Source organism: Tachyglossus aculeatus, chromosome 14 (genome assembly GCF_015852505.1).
Source record: "Tachyglossus aculeatus isolate mTacAcu1 chromosome 14, mTacAcu1.pri, whole genome shotgun sequence".
In the NCBI taxonomy this organism is placed as follows: Eukaryota; Metazoa; Chordata; class Mammalia; order Monotremata; family Tachyglossidae; genus Tachyglossus; species Tachyglossus aculeatus.
Window position 1 is genome coordinate 14,936,055 of NC_052079.1, and position 18,299 is coordinate 14,954,353.

General features: G+C 41.6%; 1 protein-coding gene across 4 annotated transcripts in view; it reads right to left on the bottom strand.

Moving 5' to 3' along the window:
- Positions 1-489: 489 nt before the first annotated feature.
- SLC25A21 (solute carrier family 25 member 21) overlaps positions 490-18,299 on the bottom strand; it is a 376,374-nt gene continuing 358,564 nt past the window's right edge. For 3 of the 4 annotated variants that reach the window (XM_038756566.1, XM_038756564.1, XM_038756565.1), the window contains 3 exons: positions 9,187-9,368; positions 8,294-8,346; positions 490-2,349 (listed from right to left, as the gene is read on the bottom strand). In XM_038756566.1, the coding sequence (XP_038612494.1) occupies positions 2,288-2,349; positions 8,294-8,346; positions 9,187-9,368 (297 nt within the window). In that variant the 3' untranslated portion in view covers positions 490-2,287. The remainder of the gene's footprint in view (positions 2,350-8,293; positions 8,347-9,186; positions 9,369-18,299) is intronic. The other variant, XM_038756567.1, reaches the window with a different exon arrangement.

The following is an 18,299-nucleotide window of genomic DNA, read 5'->3' on the forward strand; positions in this document are numbered from 1 at the left end:
TAATGACTTCAGCGGACGAATAAGCAGAAGAAGCGGATGAACTCTCAGGGCCAAAGATTTCCTTTGATCTTATAAACTCCCATTGACATCTGGGTTCCAAGCCTGGAGAGAAAGTAGACTATAAACCTAAGGAACAAAAGTCCTCATCCCATGGTTTGTGGACACTTTAAATCATACCAAACAGGGATCCTCTTCAACTTTTCAGCAAAGCTGACATGGGGACAAAATTATTTCTTGTAAACACTTTTCTTTTTTTCCCCCAGTTTCCAACAAAGTACTGGGTCTAAAACAAATTATTCTGGTACTGAAATATAACCAAGTATTTTATTTCTTTCATCTGCATTTACAGTGTTCTGGATTTTGTGTAATTAAAAAAAAAACCCTGATATTACATCAGCTTTTTTCCTCCCCAAGAACTTTTCTTTATTGCAGAAAATCATAAATTGGAAAACAAACTCCAACTAAACCAAAACTTGCTTTCCAGATCAAGTCACTTTATAATATAAAAGGATGGGGAGTAGGATGATCTCTTTGTGTATGTTTTTTGTTTGTGGTTGACACATCCTCTCAAATTCCCAGAGGGTAAAAGTGTTGCTTTTAAACTGGTAAATATGCTCTTGAGAGATATTTTTCCACATTGTCTATATGGAGAAGTTATAAAGTCCAATTCTGTAGCTTCTTTGCAGGCAGAATCTTCACCCGTGTGAATGGAAGTATTACCTGCATAGGAAGGGTAAGGTTGGTTTCTCAAGCAGTACATTCTCACTTCTCTATGCATTGTTAGGTTTTCTGTTTGGAATCACTCTCTCCTTGAAAGATTGGGCTGAAAGTCTTGTTGGAAAGGATGTATGTCACAAGGCTATGTATGTATATATACAAGTATGTAAAAGGCCTTTTATTTTTATATTTTGAATGCTCTAAATTAATAAAAAAGTAATGACCATGTTATCTTTCAATCTTCGTTTTTAAAATGTTACTAGCTGAACCTCTTTCACTGTAGTGACTCATTCGGGCATAGGAGTTCTCTAAAAAAAGGTAGTTAAAAAATGGAACAGATCTTTATGTTGACTTTAGCTACTGAAGTAGCATCATTTCAAAGTGTAGTTGTAGAAGCTGATGTGGTTGTACCTAGACCAGAGATATTTTTGGTGTACAAGTTAGCACAGGAATCTTTTGAAATGCGAAGAATGCATTTCTATTTTAAATCTTCCCCCCCCTTTAAAATGCTTATTTTAACACCTGAGCTGTCATTTAAAACCAATAACCTGGAAATGTAATTTTGCTTTTCACATTCTTCATGAGAATGTCACAGGGGCAGAAACTGGTGAAAGCTGTTTGGATGTAAATCTAACTAGCAGGGTGTCCAAGGAATAGTTCCCATTCATAATCTAGTGGGGAAAATAGCCAACAAAAATGTCTGAATATAGATGCATAATGAAATTTAATTTATTGTAAGAAAAGTTCGCACTTTCCAGTTGAAAAAGAAAGACCTCTGATTTCATTAGGCAATAGGGTTCACATAAAGATCACCGGTTCACAAAATGGTTTCAAAGTGTTACAGATATCAGGAGAAAAAATCTAGTGTGTGAAATACGATTATGAATCTGAACACTTATATAAATCATTAAATTTCAATTTACAGCCTGGTGCCATATAAAGACCACTTAGAAAACTTAAGGTTGAAATATATATGGAACCTTAGAAAAGTATTGTCACTGTGGTATTTTAAAAATTAAGGCTGGAGGAAATATGGCTATTTTCATGCAGCTTTTAAATGTTTACTGTATTTAAAACATTAGTAAGCTTTTAAAAATATGCTTTTCCTTTAGTCCTTCTGGGAGTATTTTGTTAAAATGGGACAAAAAATTTGGTATTTTCCTAAAGTCTAGTTTTAGATTTATTATTTTCTGTGACCTGATTTTCACTGAAAGATCTTCTACTAAACTGAAAATTAAGTGTAATGTCTGTCAGCAAGTCACTGAATAGAATTTGTTGAAGCCATCTCTGGGAAATGCAAGTGATTACTATATTAATGTTTCTGTTAGCACAATTGAAAAATTCTACAAAATTTCTGTTTGTCCCCACAGTTCCTATGATACTGTCAAAATTATAACTTTAAAATGTATGAATTCATTCAGAGATTTATTTCAGTGCAACCTAAACACTGAGCAACATTTCTGTTTTCTGCCTAATCTACTGTTTTATTGCGTTCTTTTCATTTAATCATGCTTCATTGTAGATGACCATTATTTCACGGTGCAAATGATCTTATAGGCCCTATCATGAATCACCAGTTTTCCTGAAGCCACAGATAGGTATATTCATACACCAAAAGCATCACTGCTCCACCTACAAGAGACAAGAATTGATTACCACATCTGTCCAGGCAGACAACCGCTCCCCTGCATCAGGACTTCACGGTTTCTTAATGATCCATTCACAAGCACTAATACATTTGAGGTGCAAAAGCTCTTTTACAAAAATCCTTCAAGCAAAGCAAGACTGTCTCAGTCTTTGGTTGCATTTTTTTCCTATGGCTTTTATAGTTTTAATAATTTCTCCTCCGATTTTTGGAACACTTAATTTTGAAAAAGTAAATAGAGACTTGTTTTATCGTGTGAGAACATGCAGATTTTAAGCAAACAGATCTTCAGGCTGTTCAAATGCAGTTCTTTGCAATTTATCTTTTTCAATCCATAAAAAGAATGATCTTATTTGTTTCCTGGAAGCCAAGTAGAACACAGAAGACTGTCCTAATTTTATTTTACAAAACAGAACAAAGGGAACATGATGCCTGCTTTGAGTGTAATTTGAAAAATAAATGAACATTCTCTAGATTTACACTGCAGCATTAAGGAAAGGAGCTTTGTTTTTTTTAAACCAACAAATCAAAACTAATGGCTTGCCATGAAATCTACTGGGGAGGGCTCAGACTATTTTTTTTTTGAGGTGGGGGTGAGGAGGGGAGGGGATTAGTCATTGATTGTGCACTTGCAATAAGTTCCTTCTGTGAGTGACTCGGGTGAACATGCTTGCCCCCATGTCAACAGAAAACTTGTAAATGCAAGCAGATAGAGTTTGAAGCCTGGTTGAACATATGGCTCTTGAGAGGGAAATTTATATTTTAATAGTAATGAATTCCTTTAAGGATTTTCCTCCGATGCAGTAATAGAATACACAGGAGTTCACCGGTACTCCTTTTGCTTAGTGAATGATGCTAGAATGTCAGGCTATTAAAATTTGGATTTAAAGTTTAAGCACAGTCTAGTCAAGAGAGGGCTAACATTAACTTTTGAGGGGAAAAAATGAGAATCAGATTCAGATCTCAGTTTCTCTGTACACACTGCCACAAATCTTTAAAAAGCTAGAGGCTGCACATGTTTGTGTAACCATAAACCTAAGATAATTATCTGCCCATAATTTTCATTTTTAACCCATGAACAGACTTTCTGACCAGATCCCTTGGAACTGCAGCAGTGAATTCCTACCCTTTGTAAATTCAAATCAATCCACTTCAGAAGGTTAGCAAAATGTAATTATTTCTCCCTCTCCTTTTCTCTTTACAATTTGCAAATACTGCAGGCAAGGAACAAGCAAAATTAGGTGGCTTATCAGTCTGGTTAACCCCACACTTCAAGGAACAAAATGCTCTTTCATCATGGGCATGGGAGGGCATCCTGGGAGGACAGACCTAGGCTAATAGCCATGCTGTTGTGAAGAATGCCATAATAATAATAATAATAATAATAATAATAATAATAATAATAGTTATGGTATTAGTTAAATGCTCACTAAGCATTTAAGTGCATTTAAGTGCACTTAGTGTTTCAAGTGCTGGGGTAGATATGAATTAACCAGGTCCCACGTGGGGCTCACAGTCTCAGTAGGGGGAAAGACAGGTATTTCATCCCCAATTTACAGACAAGGACCGATGAGGCAAAGAGAAATTGTGACCTGCCCAAGTGGCAAGAACCGGATTAGAATCCAGGTCCTCCAACTTCCAGGCCTGTGCTTTTTCCACTAGGCTGTGCTGCTTCCTGGCCAATACATCCCAGCCAATACATCAGTAATATTTATTGAGTGCTTACTCTTTGCAGCTAGGAGCTGGGGAGTGCTTGGGAGAGTAGAATAAAGGCAGTGGACATGAACCCTGGCTTCAAGGAGCTTACAGTATAGCAGGGGAGACGGACATTAAAATAAATTAGGGGCAGCATGGTGCAGTGGAAAGAGCAGGGGAAGTCATGGGTTCTAATCCAAGCTTTGCCACTTGTCTGCTGTGAGGCTTTGGGCAAGTCACTTCACTTCTCTGTGCCTCAGTTATCCCATCTGTAAAATGGGGACTAAGACTGTGAGCCTCATGCGGGACAGGGACTGCATCCAGCCTGATTTACTTGAGTTCACTTCAGCACTTCAGTACAGTGCCTGGCACATATAAGGCGCTTAATAAATACCACAATTATCATTATTATTATTATTATTATTATAATAAGGGGAAGCAATGGAGTTTAAAGTACCTTTACATAAATGCTATGATGGGGAGGAGGTGGAACGAGTACCCGAGAAATGTCAGAGATAATTTGGGATGCTGTTTCTCAGTCACTGTCTAGAAGCAGCGTGGCTCAGTGGAAAGAGCTCGGGCTTTGGAGTCAGAGGTCATGGGTTCAAATCCTGGCTCCGCCAACTGCCAGCTGTGTGACTTTGGTCAAGTCACTTAACTTCTCTGTGCCTCAGTTACCTCATCTGTAAAATGGGGATTAAAACTGTGAGCCCCCCGTGGAACAACCTGATCACCATGTAACCTCTCCACAGCTTAGAACAGTGCTTTGCACATAGTAAGCGCTTAATAAATGCTATAAAAAAGCAGAAATGAACATTCAAAACCTGTTGCCGTCTTCTTACTTACTGCTCTCCCTCCACTTCTCTCAACCCTTTACCTTCCATAGCTTGTGCTCATTAATTTGCCTATGAAGTTTCTGGGTCTTCTATCTGTCGGATGGGTTAAAAGGACCCAGTGACCTTACATTAACTCTGGCAGGACAGGAAGTTGAGAACAGCTCCTCTCAGTAGGGATGCCAAACTGGAATTAAGTCTATCTCATTAATCAATGGTATTTATTGAGTGCTTACCACGCTCAGAGCACTGTGCTAGTGCTCGGGAGTGTGAAAGACAGTTGATAGATATGATCCCCGCCCCCAAGGAGCTTACAATCTAGTGGGTGAGTTAACAATCTTCTTCACGTAAAACGTTTTGAAATCCAATCAGATATTAACAAGATTTTAGCAAACTTGGGGCAGATTACCTAAGGGTTTGTTCGAGGTTCTGGGAAGTTACTGAACAGTCCCTGCCTTTATCAGACTTAAGTTTCACTCTTGTGACCCATTGCTTTATGGGAAAGGTAGTTAAGGGCTCAATCTTGTGTGTTTCCCTAATTCTAGCTGTAACAGTTGGGCTACAAGAGCTGGGAAAAGGAAAACATTGAGGTTTGACTGCCTTGCAGTAAAGTATAAAGAATTGACCACCTGGGCAGACTTCTCATGAGTCCTCCCTCCCACCAGATATCAGGGAATGAATGACCCAGATGCTAAAATAAAGCAAAATGCTTTCCTAGTGGCCGATCATTAACTACTACTGGTCTAGTCCATGGACTGGGGATTCTCTGCAAGACCGCTCTGTTTCAAAACAAAAACTCCTCACTATTGGCTTCAAAGCTCTCCATCATCTTTCCCCTTCTTACCTCACTTCCCTTCTCTCCTTCTACATCCCAACCCACACACTCCACTCCTCTGGAGTTAACTTTCTTACTGTGCCTCGATCTCCCGTGTCCCACATCCTACCTCTGGCCTGGAACACCCTCCCTCCTCAAATTTGCCAATCACTCTTCCCCCCCCTTCAAAGCCCTACTGAAGGCTCACCTCTTCCAAGAGGCCTTCCCAGACTAAGCCCCCCTTTTCCTCAGTTCCCCCTTCCTTCCGCATCACCTTGACTCGCTCCCTTTGCTGTCCCCCCCGCCCCACAGCACTCATGAACATATGCATATATCTATAATTCCATTTATTTATATTGATGCCTGTTTACTTGTTTTGATGTCTGTCTTTCCCCTTCTAGACTGTAAGCCCAGTGTGGGCAGGGATTGTCTCTTTTTATTGCTGAATTGTACTTTCCAAGTGCTTAGTACAGTACTCTGCACACAGGAGGCACTCAATAAATATGATTGAACGAATGAGTGAAAAGATTGAAACAAGATTTATACTTTTAATATGCTGAGAAGCAGCACAGCCTAGTGGAAAGCACATGGGCTTGGGAGTCAGAGGACAGGGGTTCTAATTCCGGCTCTGCCAGTTTGATCTGTGGCCTCGGACAAGTCATTTCATTTCTCTGGGCCTCAGTTACCTCATCCCTAAAATGAGGATTAAGACTATGAAAAGGACATGGACTGTGCCCAACCTGATTAGCTTGTATCTACCCCAGTGCTTAGTAGAGTACCTGGCATGTAGTAGACGCTTAACAAATACCATTAAAAACAATCCCCAGCTTGCTCTGGAAGGCATGATGGATGAGGGGGTAGAAGGTAGGGGATGTTCCTTGAGAGTACAGTGCTTTGCACCCAATAAGCGCTCAATAAATATGATTGAATGAATGAAGATGCAAACCCACACACTGATCTCAGAATTTCTCAGCACAGGATAGCTACTTCACCCAGCTGGGTAGGGTTAAAATTTCAGATCAGAGGACTTAGGGTTCCAAATCAGTGTTATTGTAGCAAGATAGAGCATGAGAGGGAAAGCAAGCTAATTTAATTCATCTTTGTACCTGGTCATCTCCTTAGAGAAGGCAAAAACATTTACCTACAGGGATAGGTTGTTTTTTTTGCTAACTTATTTACAAGCCTGGTTATAAGGGCTAATTGCCACAGGCTATTTGGGCCTGTAGCAGTAATATTCCTGAGTCTGTTTACACCTCAGCAGCTCACTTTCCCTAGGGGTGACAGCAGCTGTTTTTTGTGTTCTTGATCTAGAGGTCAGGCCCAGAGCCAAGGGCCCTCATGTAATCATTCCTGATGGAGACAAAAATCAACGAGGAAGATGGATCCTTGAGGGCATGGACTGTACCTCCCACTTTTACTATATGCTTCCAAGTATAGAGCTCTGCACACAGGAGGCGTTCAGGAGAGTGCTCTGCACAGAGTAGACCCCAAATAAATACTGATGATGAGGATGTGCACATGTGGGATAGATATGCGAAGGTGGCACGTCATCTTCCTAGGTCTGCCTCTCTTCCAAGGACTGGGGAGATCATTTGGTAGCGGGGATGCCAGGCTGTAGGGCGATTTCCCTTTGCTCCCTTCTTTAGCCCCCCGTTCTTCCCTTCTTGTCCTGAAAGTCATTCAACAGTACTTATTGAGGGCTTACTTTGGGCAGAGCACTGTACTAAGTGTTTGGGAGAATACACTATAACAATAAACAGACACATTCCCTGCCCACAATGTCAGAGTCAGAAGGTCAGGTGCTCTAATCCTGGCTCTGCCACAAGTCTGCTCTGTGACCTTGGGCAAGTCATTTCACTTCTCTGTGCCCCAGTTACCTCATCTGTAAAATGGGGATTAAAACTGTGAGTCCCATGTGGGACAGGGACTGTGTCCATCCTGATTTGCTTGTATCCACCCCAGTGTTTAGTACAGTGCCTGCTACATTTGTCAGCGCTTAACAAATACCATAATTATTATTGTTATTACAGTGGTGGTGGTGGTGAGATGGAAGAAAGAAGGGGTTCTGGAGGTAGTCAATCAAACAATCATATTTATTGAGCGCTTACTGTGTGTACAGCACTGTCCTAAGCACTTGGGAAAGTGCAGTACACAATGGAATTGATAGACAAGACTTTCCTGGTAAGAAAAGCCACATTCCATACCAGCTTTTTCCCTGCTGATGGTTCTCCCACTCTCCTATGAAAGCCTATCGTTGGTGGTATGAAGTTCCCAATTTGGTTTGTCTCTCAAGAGAGGTTCTATTGACATAGCTGGAACTTGATCTATATAGAGTCTTGGGCAAAGCCAAGGACAAAGACAATTCCTTCCATTGTAATTAGGGGAGAGAGGAGATGGGGGAGGGAGGAGGATGGTGAATAGGTTGAAAACTTTTGCGATGGAAGTCATCAGTATCTTAAAGACTCAGAGACCCCTTTATCCTGTTTCCTGATGTCATTCATTTTTAATTGTTCTGCTGATAAAAAAAAAACCAACCCAAAAAAGATGCTAGAAAAACAGTGAAGAAGGATATAATGAAGTCATCATTACCTGGTCCAAGTCTCATAATCTTGGGCACCAATCCTTTGTACAAAGCAAAAAACCTTAAATCAAAAAGGAAAGAACAAGATGGGATTGTACCTCAGCTGTGCTGAAATGCTGGCCTGGCATTTATAAGTAATTATTTGAAATTACACATATTCAAAAACAGACGGTATCTGGATTAGCATTAGGTTGTCGGCTGGATGAGGAGAAAGAGTTAATCAACGCTCCATTACCAAAGCTCTGCTGTGAGCCTATCCAATCAGAAACTTGACTTTAATCAGTGAGATGGTTTTTACTTTCAAGACAGGTCTTACTTTCAAGGCAGCTGTGTTGCATGGACAAAACGACTTCTGTAATTGAATTTAAAAAGCTACAATTCAAACCTCACATAAGAAATAAAACATAATTTAGTGGGAAATAAACTGCTATTTGTTGTCTTGTGACACAGAAAATGAGAACGACTTTCGGGAAAATAATTGCCGAAATACTCCCCCAGATTCATTTACCCCAGCAGCCAGGAGCTCAGTAGAAAACATTTTGCCCAAATCTCAAATCAACATCATAAATAATGAGCTTTTCTACACCTATAAGTGTATCACTGAAAACTATGTACTTTCTCAAGTAGGAGGTTACTGTCTAGCAGGAGTTCTAAATGTTAATTCGCTATATGGTTGGGAGCACAGATTATGACAGTGTAAAAATAATTTTACAAGGCACAGAAAATCCCTGTTGGAGTTTTCTCTGCCGCTTTATTTCTCACAGGCTACAAGGAGTTCCTCAGAGCCAGGTACATGGGAGGAAGACTTTATGGCCCGCATCAAAATGAAAGCAAAATACTGTTTCAGTGGTGCCTTGGTAAAACCAGGGCCAGTACACTTATTAGCATGAGAATGCATTACCCTTCCTCCTGGTAGACTGTTGCCATTGTTTGAAAACACGTTCTGTACTTGATGTCTCCAGGAACAGGCTGCGGCCCTTGAATTCTACTCTTGGCAACATCGAAGGGGATGTTAATGATTGAGGCTATTGTGCCCGAGGTGAGCCCAATCCCAAATTTTCTCAAAAACTCTAAAGTTGGATCCTAAAAGAAAAGAAGACAATAAAAGCGACCGGTGTGACAGAAGCCCTTAGATAGGTTTTACATCTCATAAAGGAGTATGCATTTCAACAGAAAACCTGCACAACACGACAACTCATGTTATTTCAGAGGGCTACATTAGTATTTCCTATGCTGGAACTTGTGCTCTTGACAATCCCATTGGCTATGTTTTTACACATGGTCTAAATTGCTGAAGTACACATTTCCTCACACAGGATTTATAAACACAGTTCATAAAGAAAGACTGGTATGGCATATGGGGATGATTTGTATAATTGGGCTTCACAATGTACTTAGTATTACTGTATCAAAACAGGAGAAATCCAAGCACACTATTAGCTAATTGGCCAGAATATTTTACAAATGACAGCAACTTCCACCATGAAGCCTACTAAAATGCTCATTTGTGTGTTGGACCCCCGAATGTTAAATTAAATAAAGGCTAATCTCAGTCTGCTGCTATTCCCCTCCAGGTTTTTTGCATTTATTTTCACGTGTAGCTGATCCACTGTACTGAGAAGTGCTAGCTTCCTGTTATTAGCAAACCAACTTGGGGCGTCTGCAAAGCAGCCTGTGACATTCTATGCATTACAAACAGGAGTAAGTCACTGCGCTAATTGGTTGAAGAATTTACCACACATTGTTCTTCAATTCTATTCCTCTTTCATTGGAAAATAAAGAATGAACAGAAAACAACGTTGGAAACTCAAAGTTAGAAAACAGTTCTTCCCTTTCTTGAATTTAGGTCCCGTCAGTTGGTTTGATTTGCCTTGCTTCTTTGCTTCTCTCCCCCCCCCCCCCCCCCCCCCCCCCCGTTAAGGCGTTCTGACATCAAAGTGCTTAATTGGGCCATATTTGAGAGTCACTTTCCTTCAGACAAACCCTGAGCCTATTTTTGTGCCCGGTGGAGTGCACATTAAGCAGTGTTATAATGAATTTGTTGGGCAGTTATTATAACATCGTAAGCCTCAGTTCTCGCATAACATGCCGGCAGGGTAACAATCTTTTCTCATTACACACCCCATGCTGCTTACCTACCCCCCTTTCAGGCAATGCTTCAGAATACTCTTTACATAGAGCTAATCAACAAGGAAACAATTCAGGACTGTGGCATGACACTATGCTATTCAGCTGAAAAAACTGTAAGGAAAAAAACCTGCTTTCTACCTCCATTTTTTTTTTAAACAGGTTTGAGCTTTGCATATTTCCAGCACAAACGGAGGAGGATAACGTCTAGAAGCTCTGAAATTTGCAATTAAACCAAGGGCAATCAACAGGGTTGTCTCCACTGAACTCCTATGAGGCAGAGATATAAAAAAAGCCAAGGGTTCTGTAATACCTCTTGGACCTGGGCCATACAGGTGCCTTGTAGGTTTAAAGGGATTTTAAAACCAACAGGGTGTTTCAACGGGAAAACAATGCAGTGATTGCAGAACGAGTGAAATGTGTTTAAATAATTTCCTTTTTTTTACAAGGAGAGAAATATGCCTTTATACTACTACTTTGCAGTCTTGTCGTATTTTCTCCCAAGGAGCTCAAAGCAGCCACAGATATACTCTCACATACTCATATACTCTCAGTCGCTTTCTGATTCAGGCAAATTGCTGTTAGGGAAAGAGTGAGCGAAATGCCTGTAAGCACATAATGTCTTCATTTAATAATGGTGGCATTTGTTAAGTGCTTACAATGTGCCAGGCACCATACTAAGCACTGGGGGAGATACATGCTCATGAGGTCAGACACAGTCCCTGTTCCAAATGGGCTAGGAGGCTAAGAGGGATGGAGAATAGGTATTCAATCCCCATTTTATAAGTGAGGTAACTGAAGCAGTTAAGTGAAGTTAAGTGATTTGACCAAAGTCACACCACATGCGAATGGCGAAGCTGGGGTTTTCAGTTGCCTTTGAGGAACAAGTATTATCTTCTCATTACTTGGATGGAAAGTTTGAGACCCTGATTGGGAAACTGGACAGAGTTGGAAATTACAGAGTGAGCCCAAATATTACTCTATTCAGCAGGGGAGTTGTAGTTCTCTGACTTCTCTGCTCAGATTAATCCCAGGACCATCCTGGGCAGTGAAATAGAGTCGCTGTTGGTTGCGGTCCTGGGATGGTAACCTAATCGTGGTTCAGCCTGTTCTAGACTGTAAGCTCGTTGTGGGCAGGGAATGTGTCTGTTTTATTGTTGTGTTGTACTCTCCCTAGCGCTTAGTACAGTGCACTGCACACAGTAAGTGCTCAATAAATAAGATTGATTGATTGGGGACACAGGGTGATGGTATGTCACTCAAGCATTCTGCCTCCAGGCCAAGGCCTGATGCGATCAGTCAAGGAGACTTAAATAGTGAGCTGGACCTCTCTTTATATCCACAGCCTTTTTAACACGTGGTTTCAGATCAAAGCATGTGACATATCAACTCATATCAGCCCTCAGTGCTGGAGGCTGCCTGCCAGCTGGCTGTCACATTGGCAGAACCAAGACTGTTTTAATGTTCAGGAAACAGAGAGGATCAAAATTTCACCGGATGGTTTGTCTATCTCCACAATCTTTTCCACCGGGTACCCAGGGCTTTCTTTGTGATGCGGCATGTCCAAGAGAGCTGTTTGAGCTGTTGGATGTGACACTGGAGCCAGCTCCCTACCATGCTTTTTAAGTCTCTTGAGAGGTACAGTGACTTCTTGTTTTCTGCCTTCGAATGAGAGGCTATCTCTAGCCCTTCCCTTTGGTCTTAACTCCTCTCAAGACGTGGATGGAACCTTCCTTTACGCTGTAAAGGAAGGCTTCTTGTGGTCAGGGATGGTGTTTCCCAACTGTACTGTAATGTACTTTCTCAAGCGCTTTGCACAGCAACATGGCCTAGTGGATAGAGCACAGACCTGCGAGTAAGAAGAAACTGTGTTCTAATCCTGGCTCTGCCACTTGTCTGCTGTTTGACCTTGGGTAAATCACTTCACTTCTCTTACCTCAGTGACCTCATCTGTAAAATGGGAATTAGGACTGTGAGACCCACATGGAACAGGGACTGTGCCCAACCAGATTTGCTTGTATCCACCCCAGCACTTAGTGCAGTGCCTGGTACATAGTAAACACTTAACAAATACCACAGTTGTTATTATTCTTATTATTACAGTGGTCTGCACACAATAAATACTATTAATTCAATTTTGGCACCTGAAATGTAGGCCTGTAGGCCTGAAATGGTCCTGATAACTGATCCTGTCACTTACCCACCTCAGCACTTAGTACAGTGCCTGGCACATAGTAAGCACTTAACAAATACCACAGTTGTTATTATTCTTATTTTTACAGTGGTCTGCACACAATAAATACTATTGATTGATTAATTCCATTTTGGCACCTGAAATATAGGCCTGGGGGGGTGAGCTGAAGCTACAGGGGTATCGGCTCTGGATGGCTGAGCCCTCCAAGAACGGGGCACTTGATATCTCAGGGGCCACAGATCCTGGATTAGCCAGCCCCTTGAGGGAAGGGGATTGCATCCTTTATTCCTTCTGTCCGTCCCCCAAGCTCTAGTCCACTGCATGCAGGAGGTATCAGTCATCCAGATGGATGTCCACAAAGGACCAGGAGCCTAGGAACTCCCCGGAACACAGCATGTGGGAAGCCCCACTTTGAGCCCTCAATGTCGAAGGTGCTTATGTTGGTATGGCTGGAGAAGCTTTACTCTGAGTCTCACCAGGAGTTCTGCACTTAATATCCTCACAGCGCCTCACAATACTCCTGTAAGAAGGTCATGATTACCATCTCCATTTTATAAATAAAGAAGTACCCTAAAGCATAAGGAGTTTCAGTGACTTGCTTTGACATGCATGTGGTGGAGCCAGGAAAATGAAGCTTAGCAAAGCTTCCCCCAATCACCTACGGCTCTGGGCAAGAGGAAATGCTTGGGGTCCTTTCCCACCAATAAAAGCAAATGGGGAGAGTAGACCACAAAGAAAAGCAGACCTGAGCAACCACAGGGTCTAAAGGAAGGGAGAGAGGTGGTGGGGTTGTTTTCTTTGAAAATCAAGCCCCTCCCCTCAGGGAGAAATGTTCTGTGCCCCTCTCGGCTGTCAGAAACTGGATCCTCACAAACTTCATCCACATATCCGCCTGTCCCTCCCAGGTGCCCAGAGGCAAGTGGCTTGGTTCTGTCAGCAGTCAAATGCTCCTCTTACCCAAACTCTAGAAGTCTCTCGTGTTAACTGCTGTCCCATTGGCCCTGCTCAGGAATCTCTGGGGATAGTTCTGGATAATAATAATAATAATAATGATAGCATTTATTAAGCACTTACTATGTGCAAAGCACTATTCTAAGCGCTGGAGAGGTTACAAGATGATCAAGTTGTCCCACGGGGGGCTCACAGTCTTAATCCCCATTTTACAGATAAGGTACCTGAGGCCCAGGGAAGTTTAAGTGACTTGCCCAAAGTCACACAGCTGGCAATTGGCAGAGTTGGGATTTGAACCCATCACCTCTGACTCCAAAGCCCGTGCTCTTTTCACTGAGCCATGCTGCTTCTAGATTCTCTAGGAAGTATATTACAACCTCCGATGTTGGGCAAGTCATTTAACTTCTCTGTGTCTGTTTCCACATCTGGAAAATGGGGATTAAAAACTTGTTCTCCTTTCCCCCTTAGCCTTTGAGCTCCATGTGGGACAGGGGCTGTGTGCAATCTGCTTTAATGTTATCTACCCTGCTGCTCAGGACAGTCTCTGGCATATAGTAAGTGTTCAACAAATACCATTATTATTATTATTATTACTTCATGGGTGTGGAGTGGCAGAAGGCTTTATGTTTTAAAAATAATAATAATTAATAATAATAACAATAATTGTAGTATCTGCCAAGCACTGTACTAAGCATCAGGGTAGATACAAGATAATCAGGTCCCACATGGGGCTCACAGTCTAAGTAGGAGGGAAAACAGGTATTGAATCCCCATTTTGTAGATGAGGAAACTGAGGCACAGAGAAATGAAGTGACTTGCCCAAGGTGACCCAGCAGGTAAATGTGACCTTTCAGGGCAGCACTCAAATTCTGTTTCCTACTGGATAATTAAGAGGCTACAGAATCCTTTCGTAGACTCAGAGACCCTCCAGGAAATGTGGTAACTAAAACAGCCCTCCATGATAGAGAAGAACCATTCTGTTCTTAAAAATCTCCCTTATTAATTCATTCTTCTGTTTGTGTTCCTTACTCAGAATCTCACAGCTAATTGACCCCTAGCATGTTGCAGTTGAAATATAATTGCTCTTTGTTCTACTCTCGGTGAAAAGTGGAGCACGGACATTGTTCTTGGTGTACTAACTCTTGGTGGGCCCATTGGAAAACCACTCCTCAATCGTTCTTCCTCCTTTGCTTTACTGGAGTGTATAACACAGTTCCTCTAACCCAATCTCTTTTTTTGTGGTGTTTGTTAATCACTATGTGCGAGGCACTATACTAAGCGCTGGGGTAGATACAAGCTAATTAGGTTGGACTCAGTCCCACATGAGGCTCACAGTCTTAATCACAATTCTACAGATGAGGGGATTGAGGCACAGAGAAGTTAAGTGACTTGCCCAAGGTCACATAGCAGACAAGTGGGAGAGCTGGGACTAGAACTAGGTCCTTCTGATTCCCAGGCCCCATGTTCTAGACCACATTACTTTTCACAGGAATGCTTCTCCAGCCCTTTGACTCTTTTCACGGCTCTCATTTAACCACCCCCTCTCAAGATTTTCATTTCCCTTCTAGGTTGGGTGATCAGAATGGGACACACTATTCCAGAAAAGCAATATGGCCTAGTGGAAAGAGCACAGATCTGGGAGTCAGAGGTCTGTGTGACCTTGGGCAAGTCACTTAATTTCTCTGCGCCTCAGTGAGCCCCATGAAGGGAAGAGACTGTGTCCAACCTAATTCACCTGCATCTACCCAAATGCTTAGAAAAGTGCTTGAGGTACAGTAAACACTTAACAAATACCATAAAAAAGGGCTGACCAGAGCTGAAAACAATAGGAGGGTTTCCTCCCCAAAAGAACACATATTAAACATACTGCCCTCTTCCTTCAACAAATACTCTATTGTGTTCGAGCCTACAGTAGAATGGCAATATTTGCCGTCTCTCCACCAGGGAGTTTTATAGGTTTCCTTAACAGAACACTGCAGTATCCCAAGAAACATTTAAGAACACATGTCCTAAGAAGCTCTGGACTCAGTTACAGTCTAAAGAGAGTTCATCAACAGGGAAGGACAGCAAAAAGTGATCGCAGGATCTAGAAGAGTTAACAGGGAAGAGAGAACAAATTATTTAACCACAGAATCATTACTAATTTAACCACATTATCCAAAGTCTATAGCCAACAGCTAAAGGCAGCACTGGTAATTTAATGCAAAAGTCTCCAGAGTAGCTAGCAGTCAGAGATAGAATATCTACAGCAAAGGGCCATGTGATTTCCCTCTTACCTTCCTTGGGATGGAATCTCTATGCCCCACTGAATTTTGGCTAGCTGGCTCTGAACTTAATAAATAGCTCAAATCCCAGCCTTCTTCCCAGCCCTTTATGATTAAGGCCTGGCATCCCCTAGAAGATGTTTCCCTCGAAGATATGCCAGAAAAGGAGAATCAAGGAAGTTAGAAGACTTGTGGGGGAGGATGGAGAAAGGGAGGAAAGCCAGGTTCTCTCTCCCAGCTCAATAACCTAATTTCTCCCCAAGGGGCTGAACCTGAATTCCCATTCTATGTAAGTGCTAAATTATTTCACTGCCAGGGGGCTAAGTCATCTACTTTCCCCTATCCCATTTGGAACCTAAACACTTCCAAACCCTCCCTGCCCTGACACTTATTAATAAAGTAGAGCAACCCTAATGTGGTGGCCATTTCTCACTCTAGAATTCCTTGAGCTTAGTATCCTTAGAGTAACTTTATCTCTAAAATGCTCATTGAAAGAGGTTCACATGGGCTGTGGCTATTAAGAATTTTGTTTCAAAGGCCTCAGGCAAAGAGCAACTCTTCCCTTAACAACCCAGAGTGGCTAGTTCTCAGTACTGGTTCCGTGTCAGCTCTCATTACACAATCAGGTGGAAGTTGGGGGCTTGAAAGAGAAGGGTCAGAAGGCATGTAAACTCAGAATTGGATCTGCTTTATTAAAAACTAGAAATTGATGCAATACTGACCAATTCAGAAAAAAGGAAAACTTTCCGAAAGAAACGGCAACATCCTCTTAGGAGTTTGAACTTGACCATGAAAAGTAAACAAACCAGGGGACTTTAAAGCCAGGGGTAAATGCCCCTTTAAATGTCTGGGAAAGTAGTTTCTGATCAAGCACATTTATTGAGACTGGGATGTCTCTTTCTTAAATTCCAAATAAAATCAATGGTGACAGGTGATAAAAGCCACCATGTAAAATAAATAGGGTCACTCAACCTCTCTCAGGATTTTCACTGCGACTCAGTTTACTCATCTACAACTGCTTCCTCCTTTCCTCGGATGGATACTTTAGATGATTTGATAACACTTGCTTTATGTATTAAGGAGATGCAGGATATTATAACTATTTTTCAGAGCTAAACAGGACAAAGCAATTTCTAAATGATCTTTCAAAAGTCATATCCAAGCTAAAAACGAGCAAAAGAATAATGTACTAAAATGGTTCACATGACTTAAAAAGTATTCAGTCCTCCTAAAAAGTCACCTCTTCCAGAAGGCATTCTGTGACTAACTATCCCACTTCTCAAACCACCAGCTACCTCAGACACTTGTGTATTTATCTGCTTATATTATTTGCCTTTATTTTTTCACTTGTGCCTTGCACTTGGTCCAGTGAAAAGAGTGCAGCTCTGAGAAATCAGGAAACCTGGCTTCTAGTCCCTGTTCTGCTTGTTAGGGCTATGCCATCAATGTTGAAGATTTCTGACCAAAGAATGGCTTAAAGTATTCCGTGAAGTGGATGGACCTGGCAGGAATTTGAAAAATAGTTGGTCGGCATAGGTAGGAAAGACTGCAGCAACTACCAAGGCAACTGCTTCCCAGATCCTGACACCATGGCATGGCACTGGCATCATGCTAGGGAAGCAGCAAGGCCTAGTGGAAAGAGCCCGAGCCTGGGAGTTGGAGGACCTAAATTCTAATCCTGGATCTGCCAATTGCCTAGACTGTGAGTCCCAAGAGGGACAGTGACCGTGTCTGACCTGATTAACCTGTATCTATCCCAGCGCTTAGAACAGGGTTTGACACATAGTAAGTGCTTAAAAAATACCATAAAAAAGGATCCTGAACTTAAAAAAAAATCATCCTGAACTTAAAAAAGAATCATTTACTGCACGTCACAATATGTTGTCCCTCTGCCAGTCTTCTTGTTCACTGCACTCCATGCCCCAAGGGGACAGAACTAGTGAGGAAGGAGAATCCACTAGCTCCATTTCAATTCCTTCATGTATGTGCTCGGTCATGAGATATAAGGATCGAGACTCATTTGTCATTCTCCATGAGAGACTCCATCATCATTATTTACATCTGCTATTTTACTTTCAACTGTTAGTTAACTTTTAGTTCAATTCATTTCCCTTTAGTATCTACCCCGGTGCTTAGTACAGTGCCTGGCACACAGTAAGCGCTTAGCAAATACCACAAATATTATTATTTTATTATTGTTAGATTGCCAGTTTCTTGAGGACAGGGATTGCATCTTCTACTTCTACAATCTCCATGCACTTAGAGCAATGCCTAGCAGAGCACAGATGCTCAATCTATGCTATTGCTTTCGAGTGCATCTCTCCTCATCCAAACTTTATCTTCCTTCTACTGAACACTGCCAATAAATCAACATGTTCAAAGGCCAGGGAATGTGTCTACCAACTCCATTATATTGTAATCTCCCAAGTGCTTAGTACAGTGCTCTGCACAAAGGAAGTGTTCAATAATAATAATAAT